Source organism: Harmonia axyridis, chromosome 2 (assembly GCF_914767665.1).
Source record: "Harmonia axyridis chromosome 2, icHarAxyr1.1, whole genome shotgun sequence".
In the NCBI taxonomy this organism is placed as follows: domain Eukaryota; kingdom Metazoa; phylum Arthropoda; class Insecta; order Coleoptera; family Coccinellidae; genus Harmonia; species Harmonia axyridis.
Window position 1 is genome coordinate 55,944,166 of NC_059502.1, and position 18,041 is coordinate 55,962,206.

At 33.7% G+C, this 18,041-nt stretch overlaps 1 protein-coding gene across 2 annotated transcripts in view; it reads right to left on the reverse strand.

Moving 5' to 3' along the window:
* Positions 1-18,041, reverse strand: part of LOC123672840 (roundabout homolog 2) — a 327,252-nt gene that overhangs the window by 149,663 nt on the left and 159,548 nt on the right. Inside the window, exon 1 of one of the 2 annotated variants that reach the window (XM_045607150.1) lies at positions 6,955-7,189. The exons of the other annotated variant lie outside the window; for it this stretch is intronic. Coding sequence (XP_045463106.1) covers positions 6,955-7,039 — 85 coding nt within the window. The 5' untranslated portion in view covers positions 7,040-7,189. Of the gene's footprint in view, positions 1-6,954; positions 7,190-18,041 lie in introns of those variants that run through there. 2 annotated transcript variants of the gene reach the window in all.

Consider the following 18,041-nt stretch of genomic DNA (forward strand, 5'->3'; position numbering starts at 1 on the left):
GCGATAGGAAAAGGTGACAAAACTTCAAAATTTGAAATTATTCGGTCGATTAGTTAAAGAGTTATCAAACTGTAAAGTTTCACTTATAAGATGAATATCACCCTGTATATCCCCAACGAAGGCACTCAGGTGATTGAAACATCTTGATACGGGACCTCCATGATGACCTTAATTTATAGTATTCGTTTGTCGCATTCTTCCCGGGACGCCCTGTATTGAAATCATAGACTTAGACTAAACTACGAAAAGTGTGCGTACATTTTCTTCAGTAGAAGAATAACAGGGTCAATTTTAAATACCATTTGTGTATTGACTCGGACTCAGAACTCACTTTTAATGCTCATTTCGATTTTATCGTTCTCAACAAGAATTTAGGTTTCCTATATTGATCACGCTAGGACTTCCAGAAAGAAGCAGCAATAAAGCCTTTATATCACTCCTTAGTTTTCAACGAGGTTTTCAATGAACATAATTATGGTAGTGTTGTGATGGCCCCTACTGCATTCACAAGCTGCGGTTTGAAAGAATATAGAATACGTTTGTGTGTTTGTGAGATTCCCCCATTTTAAAATAACCAAAGAATACGTAACTTCAGGCATCGGTAAGATTCGAAATAGATACGGGATACAGCTTCTAGAATAACAGAGGATAATTTCCGACTTGGTTTTTCTTTTCAAGATCGTGAAATGCATCTGTGCATTATCATGTACCACAAAGACGAACGAAAGCAGGCAGCTGCTTCATAATAGAGAAGTATATAGGTGATCTCTCGGTAAACGGTTCATTTTTGTGAACTTTTTATATTTTTATATCACTTCAGAGTTCTACAATGGTTGTTCCACCGAGAAATCTACTTTTCCTTGAGTTCTATTTTGGCGCTCCAAATCCAAGTAAAAAAAATTCGATAGAGTTTGAAGAAGGAAATATGTGGAAGTGTATGTATAGTGTAAAATGTTGATACATGTATATTTGTCATTATTTTGGAAAAATTTGGTTCGATCTATAGATGGCGAGAGCCGAGCACATGATAAAAGATAAGATGAGATATATTACTTCATTTTGAAGGATTTTTAGGGTGTCACTTGTTTGTGTTCCATTTCTAGCAATGAATGAATATAGATATTGCTGAATTTCAAATCAGTCTGATCTACAATGGTTCTCTGCCCGAAACTTCAAATTGCTATTTTACATTTAAATGACAAGCTTATATGTATATACAGTACGTCGAACCTCCAAACCATCCTCAGCAAAAATAACGAAATGATAAAACGTTCTATTCATGTTAACACATTCAAGTCAATTTTTTTTATGGTTAGACGGTTGTTATTCAGAATTTTAAAATGTTTAATGAGTAAATCAACACACCTACAGTTTTTAATGCGTAAATTAAATATATTTTATATACCTATGATATATATTTCTCATCATGAGAACTAGCCAATACGATTAAGTATGTCCCATTCCATAATTTAAATTTAATCGAGTTGGTCGGTTATAATTCATTTTGATATTTGAAATTAATTTCCGTCAAATTGAGGATAATATAATTTAATTATAGTATATTACATTGTATATTCCACCTAGGTGGCGATGGAATGAATAATTACCGGAGAATGATTGATTTTTTTCAGCGTAATCCAATAATTGATAGCTTATTATTTAGAAATGAAAAGATGAACATTCATTAATTATTCATGGGGTTGTAATTTGGAAAGGTGGAAAATTTAATGGATATTTCATTTTCCAAGGGTTGTATTTTAGGTCCATAATGATAATGAAAACTGATCAAATAACTTCTATGATTTAAATTGAACAATATTCCATCGAAAAACATGAAATAAGTCCAATTGAGGCATATGGTGGATATTAAATCCGTAAATTTTCAATATCAAGTTACTCAAATGATCTCTCATTAACCTTACCCAACAAAACTGGCAACCTAATCCTTGTCGTTGTCTTTCGGTATTAACAAATAGCTTCATCAGGACTAGATCAATGCCAGATCAACGCCAGATCAACGACCGCAGAATAACACAAGCCGCTTCTGAACACACATTGGTTCTTGCCAGAGAATTTGAGCATGAGAGTCTGGGTAGTATTTCTGGTTCTTCAAGATGTTAATGAAACGCACAAATACTCGAAAAATTTGAAGAACGTGTAATTTATAGGAGGTAAACAATTTGTGAAATTAATAAAAAGACAAGCCTGGCATTTCTGGATTTTCATTCACTGATCTCCAAACTATACAAGTGTGGCATTTAACTTTAGGCAGTAAATTATCTCAAAAACTATGTACTTCAGAAAGAATGTTTGACATAAAAACTGTTAGGTATCAAGGGGCGACAGAAAATCAACATATTTTGTTTTGTTCCTTGACTTCGAGGTTATTTCGAGGTCAATTTGATTTTTTCAAATGAAAATGTATATTTTTTAGTGCTGATTGGAAGTATTTATTAATTCTCTTGATAAATGATTCATCACATCTCATCAAAATTTCGGCAATTAATTCCTGCAACCGTTTGAATCAAATTTAGTTCGATATTTCGATCAGTTGGAACAAAGTTGATATTTTTTTTATGAAGTATAAGAATCTACACTTAAACATATACCCTTCTATTCAAACAAATCTAGTTAAGTATCCATGAAATAACCAAGTCAAGTTCAAGGTTGAAACAAAATATGTTCATTTTCTGTTTCATTTTGAGTTTAGCTTTTTGCGACGCTTTTTGTCTTGAATTTCGACATAGATATTTTACAATAAAAAATGCAAATTACTATAAGAGTATGAACAGATTCATGTGCCCTACAGAAACGTAATTGAAATCTTGACATTTTTAGAACAATATAGATATAGAACTCTATCCTCAAACCGACATAATGTAAAAAGTGGGAGAAATCTTTATAATTAAATACTATTACTTAAATATTGATAAATGTATCACATTAAAATGATTATCATAAAAAAAAAAACGGTAGAATCCATAAATATACGCTTTCGTATCTACCTATATTGCACTCGATTGTTTATATGCTCGTTTATACGTCACTTAGGTGTGACGTCATCGAGGACGTCATGTTATGTAGGTAATATTGCATGTTGAATATTTGGTCCTTTTTTCAATAAAAATTTTCCAAATTAAAAATATTCACATCATGATGAATCAATTTAAATAGAAATAGTCTCGGAAATAGTTTTCATTGAATTACGCAAGAGAATTTGGAATATCTGTTAAAAACGTCATAATTAGAGGGAGGAAAACTTCAAATCATTTCGAAAGTTTTGTAACCATCTGTCCATTTCCTAAACTGTTGTAATGAAAGGATAATCATAAGAGGGTAAAATTCCAAACAAGCAATTTCCGAAAAACCATAAAATATGAATTGACGCAAACGCCTTACTCAATTAAACATAATATTTTCCCATTATCCTCATTAAAAATTTCACAGCCTTTTTACAACTGCAATTAAAAGTAATCTTCTCCGTAGAAATAATCGATCTTATCAATCAAGGAAGGAGAACATGCCATCATTAGCTCGCATATTATGATAACAATAAATGTACAACGTTCAACAAATGAATTATTCGGCTAGTCTGTTTTTGTTTACGCAGTTAATCATGCTCTTATAAAATATTGAAATGAGATAGGAATATTTACTTTTTTCTTTGGCGAGCATTGCCACCAAATACAAAGAAAACAAACATTGGAGTGTAACTATAAACAAGAAGTCGATGATACCACACTAAGCTTTTTCCGATCATAGTAGAAAGTAAAAACCGACATTATTAATAATTATAATGAAAATGAAAAATGTAGTTTACTGTAGCATAAACATTAATATCAGAGGAAAAAGATTATTTTATTATATTCCAAGAGGACACTCCGAGGTGATGTGTTTATTTCAAAGATCCGAAAATTGAATTCATAGCATTTCTGGAATGTTTCCTAATGTTTTTCATTCAGAATCGTAAACCGTAATCCATTTTCCGAATATTTGATATAACGATGAGACTTGAAACTTGTAGGTATTGTTGCGAGGAATATCGTCTCGAGTCTAGCGAAGTTATCTTGGTGAGATTAGTGTCTTATTATTTTACCTTCGATTTCACCAATAATGAATCTATTAAATAACCACCGAATCCATTGATTCCAGTGGCGACGCTAGGGGAGCCAAACCTCCCCTAAAATTCTGCTGCCCCCCCATACTAAGGCTAACAGATTAACCCAACTATAATTTCGCTTTACTTTGACCCCCCACAAATAACCCGGCCCCCTCTTGGCCACCCCTGCTTTTGAAAGCTGGCGTCGCCACTGATTAATCCTAAAATCTTGGTAGGGTTAACCGGTTGATCAGTTGACTCCCTGAAAAATTCACCAACTACGCCAATGGGCGTAGTGTCGTAGTATCAGAGAACTAATGAATATTTAAATTTGTAGGGTATAATATGTCAGACAGAAGTTTATTTCTTGCGGGAATTAATGCATCAAATTCCAAATGAGGATTTTATTATTCTCTGGACCCTTCATTTCTCATCCAACTATCTTCAGTTACTTCCTGATGAATAAAAATGCTAAGTTGGGATAGAACCAAGAGCAATTCATATAGAATACGTGAAAAAATGTGATTATGACAGAAAATCTATGAGAATCTTTCTGCAATTTCTCTCACCTAGACCTCTGTGACTCTGTGTTTTGGTTTATATGAAAAGTTATATTATTAGATATTATGTATGAAAAATAGCATTATGCAAATGGCCACCACGACTTCTCCGTAAGTACTGCATTATGTCAACAAAATATTCCATTACTTTTTCACATATGTGAATTTGGCTGTATTTCATCAATAGAACGTCCAATGTTGAGTTGTACTTGCAAAGTGTTTGCTGAATTATCAGCTTAACCTAGTGTCAAAGAATTAACCTAACCTAACGTATTCCCAAAGTAAGAAATATATGTATTATATCCTACGACATGGAACGATAATTATTAAACTGAACCGTTTCGTTTGTTAACATAACCATTTAACCGAGCATTTTACCAATTGAATAATATGGTTCATGAATTATTCTTAAACTTTTCTCAGTATTCACGAATGAGTACAATATCTAAATGTTATGGAAGCGTGTATATTTCCTAGATTGAATGACAACCTACAGAACACATATGACCTAAGAAATGTCAAAAATAACACACACTGTTGCCATTATAACTATTTCAAATGATTTCATTCCTATATTGGAAAAACCATCATGTTATAATTTCGATCGGTTAGTTATAGGTATATTTTTCTGTAGGTGCAATAACTTCTCTTTTATAAGATTCTTGAGGTAAAAGCACTCTTATGAAAGGGTTGGATGATTCTTATAGAATTTGCTAAAAATTCAAGTATGTTACACAATAGGTATGAATCTAGTTGATATAATTTCATGTCGAAATGGAAGAGATAGAGGATGAAATGAAGTGCGAAGCTTTTGTGCACTCGTTCCAAATCGTATTATTGCAATTTTTGCAACGAAATTTTGCATTGAATATTTCATCAAAATGTTGTTTGAAGAAATAAATGGAGAATTTGCATTCTGTTATCATATAAAGCCGACCTCCATTCATTGTTCCAATATGTCCATCAAAATAAATAGCTCTATCGAAATCGAAGTATCATTTAGATGAGTTTAAGTTCTCCAACCAGTTTTCAGAGAATACATTGTTTTCTTATTTTAGCCTTTGAAAATGGTTTTTTCTTTATGAAATATCACTTCCAAAGATTTTCCAGTAATCACCTAAATTCGAGCCTAAATTGTTCTGTTTTACATTTTTGTTTCTAAATAATCTTCTGAACGTCAAATCTCTCCGATCTGTCTCAGTTTGAATGAATACTGCCTCTCCATATGAAAACTCCGTTCTTCAGTTATTTCTTGCATTATACCACTATTCTATTATTTTTACCATGTAATATCCACATATTCACTCAGGGAGTTGGGTACACCTGAAGTCAATTTCGTTCATCTTTCTTTCTCTCAAGTGAAAAACTACCTCTAATGGTATATATAAATAAATCAACAGCCTGTATTACTGTAGTGCCGAGTGTATTGCATAGGTATTTTTGATTTCAATGTAAAGTGAAATCCCCCTGATCTGTCTTAGTTTTCATATTATGTTCCCTTAAAGTTACCTCCCAAAAATCATAATAAAATACAAATATTCTATTAACTTGCAATTTGAAATGCCATGAGAACATAGAACATTTGTGGAGGAAATGCGGAAGCATATAAAAATAATAAATGTATGCTATGTATAGGCACCAAATCTTGGAGGAAGAATATTCTGCATTAGAATTTAACTGAACCGAGCATTTCGTTGAAATTCAAGTATAGGTACCTATTTTGTAAATAAACGCTGCATCTTCTTGCCATGAAGTCAATTTCATACGGAAACTCCGTCCTTGATGTATTTTCTTGCATCTTAGCATTATTCAATTATTTTTTTCCATGTAATACGGTTGAAATCAAAGCTAACAAAGTAACCTACTATTTCGATAAAATTTCAGCGAAATTCAACAAATTCTGGCGTCAAATAGGTGTGCGGAGTAATTTCGTTTATCTATCCACTAGATGTTTCCAATGGAAAAAATCAACTCTAGAATTGATGTAGTTGTATATCTTTGTTGACAGTTTTATTCTTCATTTAGAGTTAACACAGAATTGAAGTAAAATCGTTATTTATAAACATCATTTTACACGTCTCATATCCACTCGGGATGTCAAGTACACCTGCGGTGAATAAGCTTCTTCTCTCAAGTGACAAAATACCACTAATGGTAAAAACCAACAGTCATGTATTAAATGTAATAAAACGTTCGCTAACAACCAACAACGAGACCGACTCTTCCTAACAGCATTAGAAGAGAAAGTCCACAATGTCAACAATGATAAATATCCGTTTAATCGAATCAACCGACCTGCAGTCAGATATCCCAAGAACTGCCATTGTATCGCCCAAAATATCCCTGTGATCACTGTGTAATTAATATTAATGATATCCATCACTATCACTTAAACCGAACAACATGTGAAACAATTACTCGGACCGACAGAACAGTCCACCATGACTCAGACCTTCTCGCAAACTGAAAACACGGCAACGTGCGCGCACTATTACTTGACGTCGACGACTAACCGAACCAAAGCTCGAAAAGCTCTGAAGAGCGACGAGGGACTGCATTCTGCCGGCTCCTTCCCACCCTCTAAAAACAGATTACGTCATTAGACGTACTAATTATCTCTTCTGTTTGGCATCACACATGTAGCGACTTAATTAAATAAAATTCTTGGCTATCCGTTCGGGGGTGCAACCCCTAATGCACGGTTGTTTAGATACGGGGATGATGCCTAGCGCGAAAGATAATTTCGTTTGCAGAATTGGTATTTCTCTTATCTTTGAGGGGTTGGTCGTGTCCCACGATTTCGGCGTGTTTGTAGTGGTTTTTGCTAGTTGCCACGCGTCATAACAAAGGTCTTTACATAGACACGGTTGAACCTATAGTCGATGCAGACCTTTAACAGAAAATCGAAATGATTAAATATTGCGAATGGTACAAAAAGTACAATTTTTTCGAAATTTTCGGATCCTTTTGATCGTGATCTTAGAAAGAGGTTAATTATTTCATTTAATCTAATAAATTCTGCATAAACTTTGAAAAATGACTGGAAGAAAAAGTGAAATCACAAAAATTTTATGGGGAAACTAAATAGTTCTTAGTTGAACTCCAACAGCGATAACAATCAATGACTATATTTTCAGTTTGCACCACTCATATTTCAACTTCATTCACCGATTTAACAGTGCAAACTTGAAAATGTTCAGAAAAAAAATTTCCTTTGACTCTTGAATTCCCTATTTTCATTACATCAGCGACAATAAAATTTCGATTGTCAAAAGCTGCATCCAAATGCAGTGATAAATAATTGATCTTAGAGCCTTTTTGCAGATATTTTCTGTTTTAGTTCATTATTTTCAATATTGAATTATGAAAATCGCTCCTAACACAACAATGGTCCAGAAAGACACCCTTTTCTATTGAACCTACAGTTGCTGGCCTTTGACAGAAAATACACATAACTGACATTGCAAATGACATAAGAAGTTGATAATTCAAAATTTTCGGATCCATTTTATCGTGATTCTAGTGTTCATAAATTTTGTTTATTTTCATTCAACCTAATAAAAATTTTCTGCGTAAACGTTGAAAAATGGCCGGAGGTAAAAGTGACGTTTATGAAATCAGAAAAATTGAAAAAGGACAACTTGGAACCTTATCAGAGATAATTATCAATGGTGAATTTCCAGATATTTTTGGATTGCGCCGCAAAAATTCTAACCTCCTAATTTATTCACTGATTCAACAAAATTTCGCGCAAAATTAAAAGAGTTTGTCAGCAAAATTTCCCATGACTCCTTTTTTATGATACATCAATATATACATCATATAATTTCTATCATCAGAAGTTGCATTCAGATGTAGTGAAGAAGAATTTGTAACTCGACGTTTTTGTAGTTTTTCTTTTTTGAGACTCGTTCACGTTTAAGTTTTAGAATGTTTAATCCATAAATCGGATGAAAAACATGAGTGTCCGCCGTCCAGAACTTTTCTTAGAAACTATGAAAGCTATTGGCATGAAATTTGGGACAAAGATCTATTGCAATAACGCATTGAATTTGCTAGTTGGGAAACAGACTGTCCATGAATTTTTGAAGCAAAAAATCATAAGACAAAAGTGTTAAAGATTCATTTCTAAGAAAATTAACAATACAATAATGAAATTGAAAATCCTTTCTACATGAGCAGATTTCTCAGACAAAAATAAGGATCATATTAATTTTCCTTCATCTCATCCTTCACTAAGATCCATTCAAATCATACAAAATAATTCGACAATTCTGAGGGGGACGAACTTTGACAAAAAATGATAATCTTGTAATTATGAGGGGCTTAAATCTTGATCTTCTTGCAGTATTTGCGTCAAAACCTTTCATTTTAATTTTTTTCATCTTCCAAACATCAACGATAGTCTTCGAGTAAATCAAGTTTAGTTAGAAAACTGAATTGAAAATTGCGTAAATTATCAGTCAACTATGACCATATTGAGCTGAAGTATAACATAATTCAATTTTTCAATAGTAATACATACCTACTTATTACCTGCTAGCTTAAAATTTGAAAAACAAAGAAAAACACATCGAATGAGCCACAAATTCATTTCAACTTAAATGATCAAAACCTTACCGAATTGAAAGAAAAAAGTGGCAGAAAAAATGACAAGGAAACAAATTTCGTACATAATTTGTTTCTTTCAAAAAAATCGCAGTAGGTGTGTTTTTCGTTAAGTTTTGATTTAGAGGGAAACTATAAATTTTGGGACAAAATTATGAACGTCAGGTAAAAAATGTGAAATTTATTATACCAACATTGTTCCAATATCTCTATTCATCAAAAATTTATGTCAATGATACTCTTTACAATATTCTTTACAGTGAAATCAAAGTGCTTATAGTTCTGGAGATATGAATTTTAAAATTTTTATTCGGATTTCGGAATAATCCGGGTTCGAATCACATTCATCAAGATTTTTAAATTGGTATAACTTTTTTTTCGTCGCGTGTCGGGATATTTTACGTTTAAAGAGGCAATAAAAAACGATAGTACAAATTGGCAGTGTTTTTGTATACCATTCGTTATTTGGTAATATCGAATTCATTCGGCTTCTTCAAGTAAGTTCTTAGGTTCACATTTTTACTTATATCTAGTCCAACTTCGAATATTTGACTTTGTTGAAATCTCTTGTGTGCACTAATTGCACATTTTTAAAATAATTTTTAATATCTTTCTCATTACCGCAAGATTGCACATTCTCATTAACAAACTTTTATATTTGTGAAAATTCTTGAATTATAATTTTTCGTTCTCCTTGACAGTTACAAGAGTGGTGGTAACCAACAGAAATGTAATTACGAATTTTTCTGAAACTCAATTTTTCGAAATACCTTCTTAATTCTATTGGTTCAACGCCAAATGAAAAAATGTTTCATTCTGCAAAAAGCACATATACCTTACCTACTTTTAATGTTTTTGTTTCAGATATGCCGGAGCCAAGAGGAAGCAATCCTATTTCGCAAATGACTCGCCGATCTTTTTTTGAAACCGCAAAAGTGTTGCGAGACAACTACAGATGTGAATTGTTTCGAATGATGGAGAATGAAGATAGAGAGCAAAGCAATTTATTTTGGTTCGAACAATACGAAAGAAGAAGAAAGCCAAATCTCTGGGCATGATTCAAGACAAGAACCTGAATTTTGTCGAAAATTGGAAGGAAATACGAAGAAAACGAATAATTGCATGTATTGCATTTCATTCAACCCGACGATTAGATCAGAGAACATGCAAATAGCGAATTAAGCAGAATATTAAAAGCCGGGAAGACCGACTAAAAGGCACCTTCATGCAAAACTTAATAAACACAAGACTAGCAGAATATCCATAAGTTAATCGCACCCAGGGACCGTATTCTCGACAAGTGATCTTTCAAAACGTATACGTACTTTCAGTGTTCAGAGCACTGAAAGTACATTTACGTTTTGAAAGATCACTTGTCGAGAATACGGTCCCTGACAGCAACTGTAGGAGAAAATGTAAAAAATAAGAAGAGGCGTATGATGAAACTTTCGGTTTTCTATAAAACATAAGGATCTATGAAACACTTTTCGTTGACAAATATTCGGTCTCACCAGAAAAAGTCACTTTTTTTCTTCTAATGATGCAATAATCAATGTACCAATGATTCTGCTGTGATTATTCATTATGTAAATAATTGGTTTTCCCATTGTGAATAAAATAAAAAAACATATTAATTATTTTACAGGGTGTCCGAGCAAGACGACGTCAAACGAATACAGAATGTAGATCAGAATGGGCTCTACCTGATGTTAAAAAATCGTCTATATGAAAGTCTCACAGTTTTCGAGATATTCGATGATTCATGAAAATTTTGAATTTTTCACTTTTAATTATTTTTTTTCTGGAGTCAATTATTTATTTTGATCTCTTCCATATAAATTATAGATATTTAATTGTTTAGAACTTTCATATCACTCAACATTTGGTAGAATAAAATGATTTGGAATAAAAAAAGATATTGTCAGTATTCATGGAAATCATTAAAACTAATACTTTCTTTCATGCCATAGGTACAATTAAATACTTTTCGAATCAGTTTTTTTCATGAATATTGTTGAATGATTGCTTTAATTTATGCAATGAAAAATAGTACAAAATATTATACCTACAGAGATTCTGAAATAAAAATGTTAAAAATTCACGTTTTGGCGGAGGTGTTTTTTTTGCCTAATTCGATCTGCATTTTGAGTTTAAAAGATACCTATTCTGTGAGGATTTTGAAAAGGTAAAATACAGGTGATAACCTCATTCTGAAAAAGAGATATTCAAATGTTTATCGAAAATGGAATATTTCTGTGCAAACCGATTTTTGTCATTTTTCCCAAAAAACCTTTCATTTTTCAAATTCTGTTGTAACTAATTAAATAATAACTGAATAACTTTGAATAGATGGTATGTATTTTGCCATCTGAATGTGAGAAATTCATTATGAAAGGAATTGAGACACGATCGAATGCAATTTTCACCTTCACCATTATAACCATTTTAAATCATTCCTTAACCGCGTTTGATTTTTTAATATACAGGGTGTTTCCTAAACATGCGGCAAAAATTCAGAGGGTTGTTCCTTGGACTATTTTAAGCATGTTTTGTCCTTGGATGATTTTTGAAAAACCTCTTTGTTTCGAAGATACAGGGCGAACAACATTTTTCATATTTTTAAAATTAATAATAGTTTAAATAAAAATGCGTACCGCACTGTGTTTACTAAGTAGGTACAATTTATCTTTAAATTTGTTTAACAACATTCCAATTACTAAAAACGGCCAGTTTTTTGACTGAAAATTGATAAGTGCAGATGGTAAAGGAATACAGATTAAACACGGTTTTCATTTGAATTCGTTTTGTGATGTATTAGCAATTAACATTTTATCTTTGACTATTATGAATCGCTATACAAACACCGAGATGACTGACATGCATTTCATTTATGGACTTGCTGATGGAAATTCATTAAAAGCTAGGAGGTTGTACAGTTTTTGTAGGTTGAGTTGAATTTTCATGTAATTTTTCATAATAAAATGTTATTATCTGAAATTTTGTTTCCCCTATATCTTCGAAACAAATAGGTTTTTCAAAAATCATCAAAGGACAAAATATTCTTAGAATAGTCCAAGGAACAACCCCCTGAATTTTTGCCGCATGTTTAGGAAACACCCTGTATAATAATGTAAGTATTATATTAATAATGTATATTTATCCTTCGAACCACATATTCACATTGAAATACATTCGGCATAGGACATGTCACCAGAAAAAATAAAAGAAGAATAGCAAATTAGAAAATTAATTCTTGTTCCTTCAATTCGAGCTTTTCGCAATTCGTGTTTGTTTCTGCGAATATACCTATACAAAAACCTTTTCAGTGTCACCATACAATATAATTTTCAAAACATCCCCCACATGCCGGGCTTTCTTCTCTCGTCAGACCTGGCAACCCCACCAGTTTTGCCGGGTTGTTTAGATACGGGGCTACGCAACGCGAAAGATAATTTCGGAGAATTGGTACCCCTGTATTTCTGTTATCGGCCGGTCCCCAGAATGCTGGAATAATAATTTCCCCGATATGGCGGATAGTTTTCGTTTCAGTTCAGCCCGGCTCGGATTTTAGGGGGATATAGTCGCTAATAGTTACGAGCCACTCGAAAATTGAGTGCATGTGTCACGAGTTGGTGCATAAGAGGCGATTTTATGGGGTGGGGTGAGAGCTTTACTGCCCGAAAGTTCAGGGCGCCGACATCGACAGAGAGCGCAGTCAGAGAATAAAACATCGCAGGCACATAGAAAGACGTTGTCGTCTCTGTCAACGAGCAGTGAGAGTGGTTATATTTTTAACCGGTTTCGAGCTTTCGTTGCTACTACTGGATTTGTGCGGTGATGAAGGGATGTTGAACAGGACCGCGCTAAGCTGGACGGTCGTCTGATTCAACAATAATTAATTTAAAATTTACACTTTGTGTTGGAGCCATTTTTTATTACAAACAGACGAAATACGAGTTTCGTTATTATATTTCCAAATGTTCTCAAACAACTGGTTCAAAAATTGTTTCAGTATAAGCAGTTGAGAGTTACAATTAGTATATTAGGGCATTCACGGCTTGACTTGATATTCAAGCTAATTGACTTAGTTTGACTTGAAATTAAGTCAAGTTCAAGTCAAAAAGTAGTTTTTCGATGTTAAGTCAAGTACTTGATAAATATATACCTGACTTGACATTGAAAAACCACTACTTAACTTGAACTTGAGTTGATTTCAGTCAAGTAGTTCAAATATCAAGTCAAGTCGTGAACCCCTGAATAGGTATATTATAAAATTAGGAATTAATGTGGAATTTTCAATCCCAAGGCGAAATATAAGCTGAGGGATTAAAAAACACTCCATTCACGCGGTTTATTCGCATTTATTCCATGCACTTTGAAAATGGACGATTAATGATATCATATCACATGCATCTAAGACCAGATAGAAAAAATGCGTTCAATAAAAAATAATTAATTTGTCATAAACGCGTCAAATTAGATATCTTGTAGAAGCAGTGTACAAGTATAGGGTGTTTTTTTCTAGGTATATAACTTTAAGTTGGCATTACTGTTCGAGATGGCGACTGATTCAACAGCTGTCAAGTGATGTATTCTCAGTTTGGTTGGGCAATTCATCATGAATAGACTCACGCCCGAACAACGCTTGCAAATAGTGCATTTTTATTTCGAAAATAATGGTTCTGTGTGGAATACGTATCGCGCACTACGTCCATTAGCGATGAAGCGCACTTCTGGTTGAACGTCTGGCTACGTCAACAAACAAAACTGCCGCATTTGGAGTGAAGCTAATCCTCAAGTGTATGTCGAAACACCGTTACATCCAGAAAAACTGACTGTTTGGTGCGCTTTATGGGCAGGTGGAATCATTGGTCCGTACTTCTTCAAAAACGATGATGGCCAGAACGTTACAGTCATTGGTGATCGGTATAAAGCCATGATTACTAACTTTTTCATTCCTCAATTGAACAACCATGATGTCCAGGAGCTGTGGTTCCAACAAAACGGCGCAACATGTCACCCAGCTCGTGCCACAATCGATTTATACAAAGACACGTTTGGTGACCGCCTAATTTCACGTTTTGGACCTGTGAATTGGCCTCCAAGATCTTGTGATTTAACACCGCTAGACTACTTTATGTGGGGCTATGTGAAGTCATTGGTCTATGCGGATAAGCCACAAACACTTGACCATTTGGAAGACAACATTCGCCGTGTTTTTGCCGATATACGGCCACAAATATATACTTGAGGATTAGCTTTACTCCAAATGCGGCAGTTTTGTTCATTGACGTAGCCATTCAACCAGAAGAGCGCTTCATCGCTAAACAAAATAAAATGGACGTAGTGCGCGATACGTATTCTGCACAGAACCATTATTTTCGAAATAAAATTGCACTATTTGCAAGCGTTGTTCAGGCGTGAGTCTATTCATGATGAATTGCCAAACCAAACTGAGAATAAATCACTTGACAACTGTTAAATCGGTCGCCATTTTGAACAGTAATGCCGACTTAAAGTTATATACCTCGAAAAAAAACACCCGTTAGTTGGAATTTTTTGTTTTGATTTTTCTGTGTACCTATTTTATATTTGTTTAGAGGTTAAGTTGCCACTCAACCGCTTAAACTGCCGTTTAAGCTTCCTTTGACTCGATAACACCTTTGTATTTTCTCTGTCTAGCGAAACAAGGCAATATTAATATTATTGTTAACACGTTGATTTCATAACGAATGTACCGTATCTATTATTGATTTAATATTGCCATCGTAATCAAACTGTCTTCTTCGATGTGCACCATGTAGAGATGGAAAATGATGTTCGATATCTAATTTCTTTGTCAATTCTCCACCGTCGATAAGAATTTCATGGAACGCCTCATCATTTTATCCATTATTCAGCCGATTCGGCGCCCATGTGTTTAGAACACATTCGCCACAGTGTCGACACGGCCATGTGGCCCCATGTGATGTTGTGATGAATAGGTCATGTGCACACAGATTTATTCCATCCTTTCAATTGATTTTGAAGAATAAAGGATAACCTAATGGAGTGAAAATGTGACGTCAAAAACATCGGAATAGAGATCAATACAAATGGGTTATTTCAATTTTATTTATATATCAATCAAAACGGGTCGTTTCAGTTACTTGATCGCATCAAGCATGGCTTTGACAATATTTTACAATGAAAACATAAACGTTCGTAGTCTGTTACTAGTTTTTGTGCGATTCTTCAACCGTATTTTGACAGCGCACAATGCTACGATATGTCCTATTTCCCCAGTAAATACAATATTTCCGCAAGCGTCCTTTTGCCTCCGGCTGTGAGTGTACAAAGAGATCTTCTACCTACATTCACGACCAAAGTTAAAAGTGGTAAATTAGAAAGTTAATATTAATTCAACATTAGAACTTATGATTAGCAATGAAAAAATACCAATTATTTTGGGAACAAATACAATACACACAGAATCTGAAATCAGGTTGAATACACTAAGGAAGAATATGATGTCCAGATTTTTTTGCAGTCTTTTTTCTGTTCCTCAATGAATAACCTTGATCATTTTTCGGTGATATAGCCACCATTATCCCTCTCTGAATGAGGTCATTACTTCATATAAAGCATTTGTCAACTTTGTTTTTCAATATGACGGCCACACATATCCATGGTAGATGCTTGGGCAATTGTTAAAATGAATTCAATTTCACTGGAAAATCGCATTGAAATAATAAAAATTCACTTTGAAAATGTCAATAAGCGAAATTGTTTGGCTTCTGAAAATTCAAAGCGGATTGTTGAGAAGCCTAAATAATAAATATGCCGACCTGATGTGTTATATTGTGGTTTGAAGGCGTGATTGGGCATTTTTTTCGAAAATTCGGTTGAAAATGAGGTTACGGTCAATGGATTATGATATGTTTTGACCTATTTTTGATGATATGGATATCACTAACCTGTGGTTTCAGCAAGAGGGTGCCACATTGAGTCAAAACTACCGAAAAAATGAATTTATTGCAAATCAAATTTCCTGTTCACATAATTTTACGAAATTCAGACGTTGAGTCCCAGCCCGATCATGCGATTTAATACTGCTAGATTATTTTTTGAAGTTAAGTCAAAAACAGAGTCTACACAGGGACGATCGAATCGATTCCAGCCTTAAAACTCAAAATTCGTGAAGTGATTAAAGAAAGAGACCAACCATTTTGTTAGAAAGTGATTAAAAACTGATGAAATATATCGACATTTTTAACCGCCAAACCCTTTTTTTCATACAACAAAAATTTTAATCTAAATTTATTGTTATATTTTGATTAACAAAACGAAGTTCTTGTTTTAAACACTGTATTTGCTAATAGAGAATCATGCTTGAAATCCATTTCATTACGAAATATTGTGGAGAACTTGTTGGATATCTTAATTTTAGTTTGGTTGCAACTTGGCAAAAATAAACTGGTAGGTAGTTAGTCATGGTTTTCTCATTCATCCAAGAACTTGCAGTGCCAGTGCTTTTTTCTGAATCATTCATAGGATTATATTGTGGAACTTTTTGCCTTGATAGCCGCAAAAAGGAAACAAAGAATGGAACTTGGCATTTCTCTAAGTCTATCAGAAAGTTTTTTTTTGAAAATACGAGTACTAAAACTAGTTATTGAATATGACTATATCATAGAAATCCTTGGAAGGATTTTGGTTAAACTCAAACTGTTCACTCATAAAAAAGCATTTGCTCTAAATAGTCTTCACAAAATTATTATATCTACTGCCAACTTGATAGAATTTAATGAAATGAAAACCACTGATATATCAACCCATGAAATTGTCCCTATTCGATAATAATTCCATCCATTTCTAGAATATTGTTGTCCTTGACAATAGCAAAAAACATTGAATCACTGACATCAATAACACTGTGTTAATTAGTGAAAACACATCAAAAAAGTTCTTCCCATCAACATTGTAATAAATCCGTACGTCAAAAATGCCTAAGAATCAGTCTCATTTCCTTTGTCCAATATTGGAAAAACTCAACCAATACAGTTGCTTTCTCATCACTCATCGCGTTGAGGCAATTTATTGTTTTGATAAATGATTCCTGCAGCCGAACATATTGAGGATGATGCTGGTATTACATCCTTAAACAAGAACGTCGTTCTGACACAAGAAGAATTGATCATCTCTCGTAGAGGTATATTTGTTTGCCTTTCGAATGTTTACATTAGCGATAACAGCATTTTTCCTTGATGGTTAACACATGTTCGGTTCATTAAACGACCAGTCACGAATAGTTGAAAACACAAACATGTCGATATGTTGAATGAGGCGGAACAAGGGACCTTATGCTTCTTATGGATAGTTTGAACTGCGACATTTCGACGTGATTGTGCAGTATCAAACCCCATAGCAGCTCATTCACCGCAGTTTTCAATATTGGAATATTCTGTGCAACTTTTCAGATATACATAATTGGATGTAGGGCCAGCGCGAGTAATTTTGCCGCCTAAAGGAAAGGATTTTTCGCCACCCCTACTGAAAAAGCATCAATAACAACATGACCTCCCTCATAACCCCTCGAAAAAATATCACCTGCTCCCATGATTAATACAGAACTTTCTTCTTCTAACGAGCAATCGTGCGTAAAAAACAGTAACTAGTTTCGAATGCAAAATCTTGAAATGTCCAATATATTGAATGTGTAAACATTGGCTTCCAAATGTTTTGAAAGCGAAAGTAATGTTGTTTTTTGTCTTTGTGAAATACATAATGGTTTA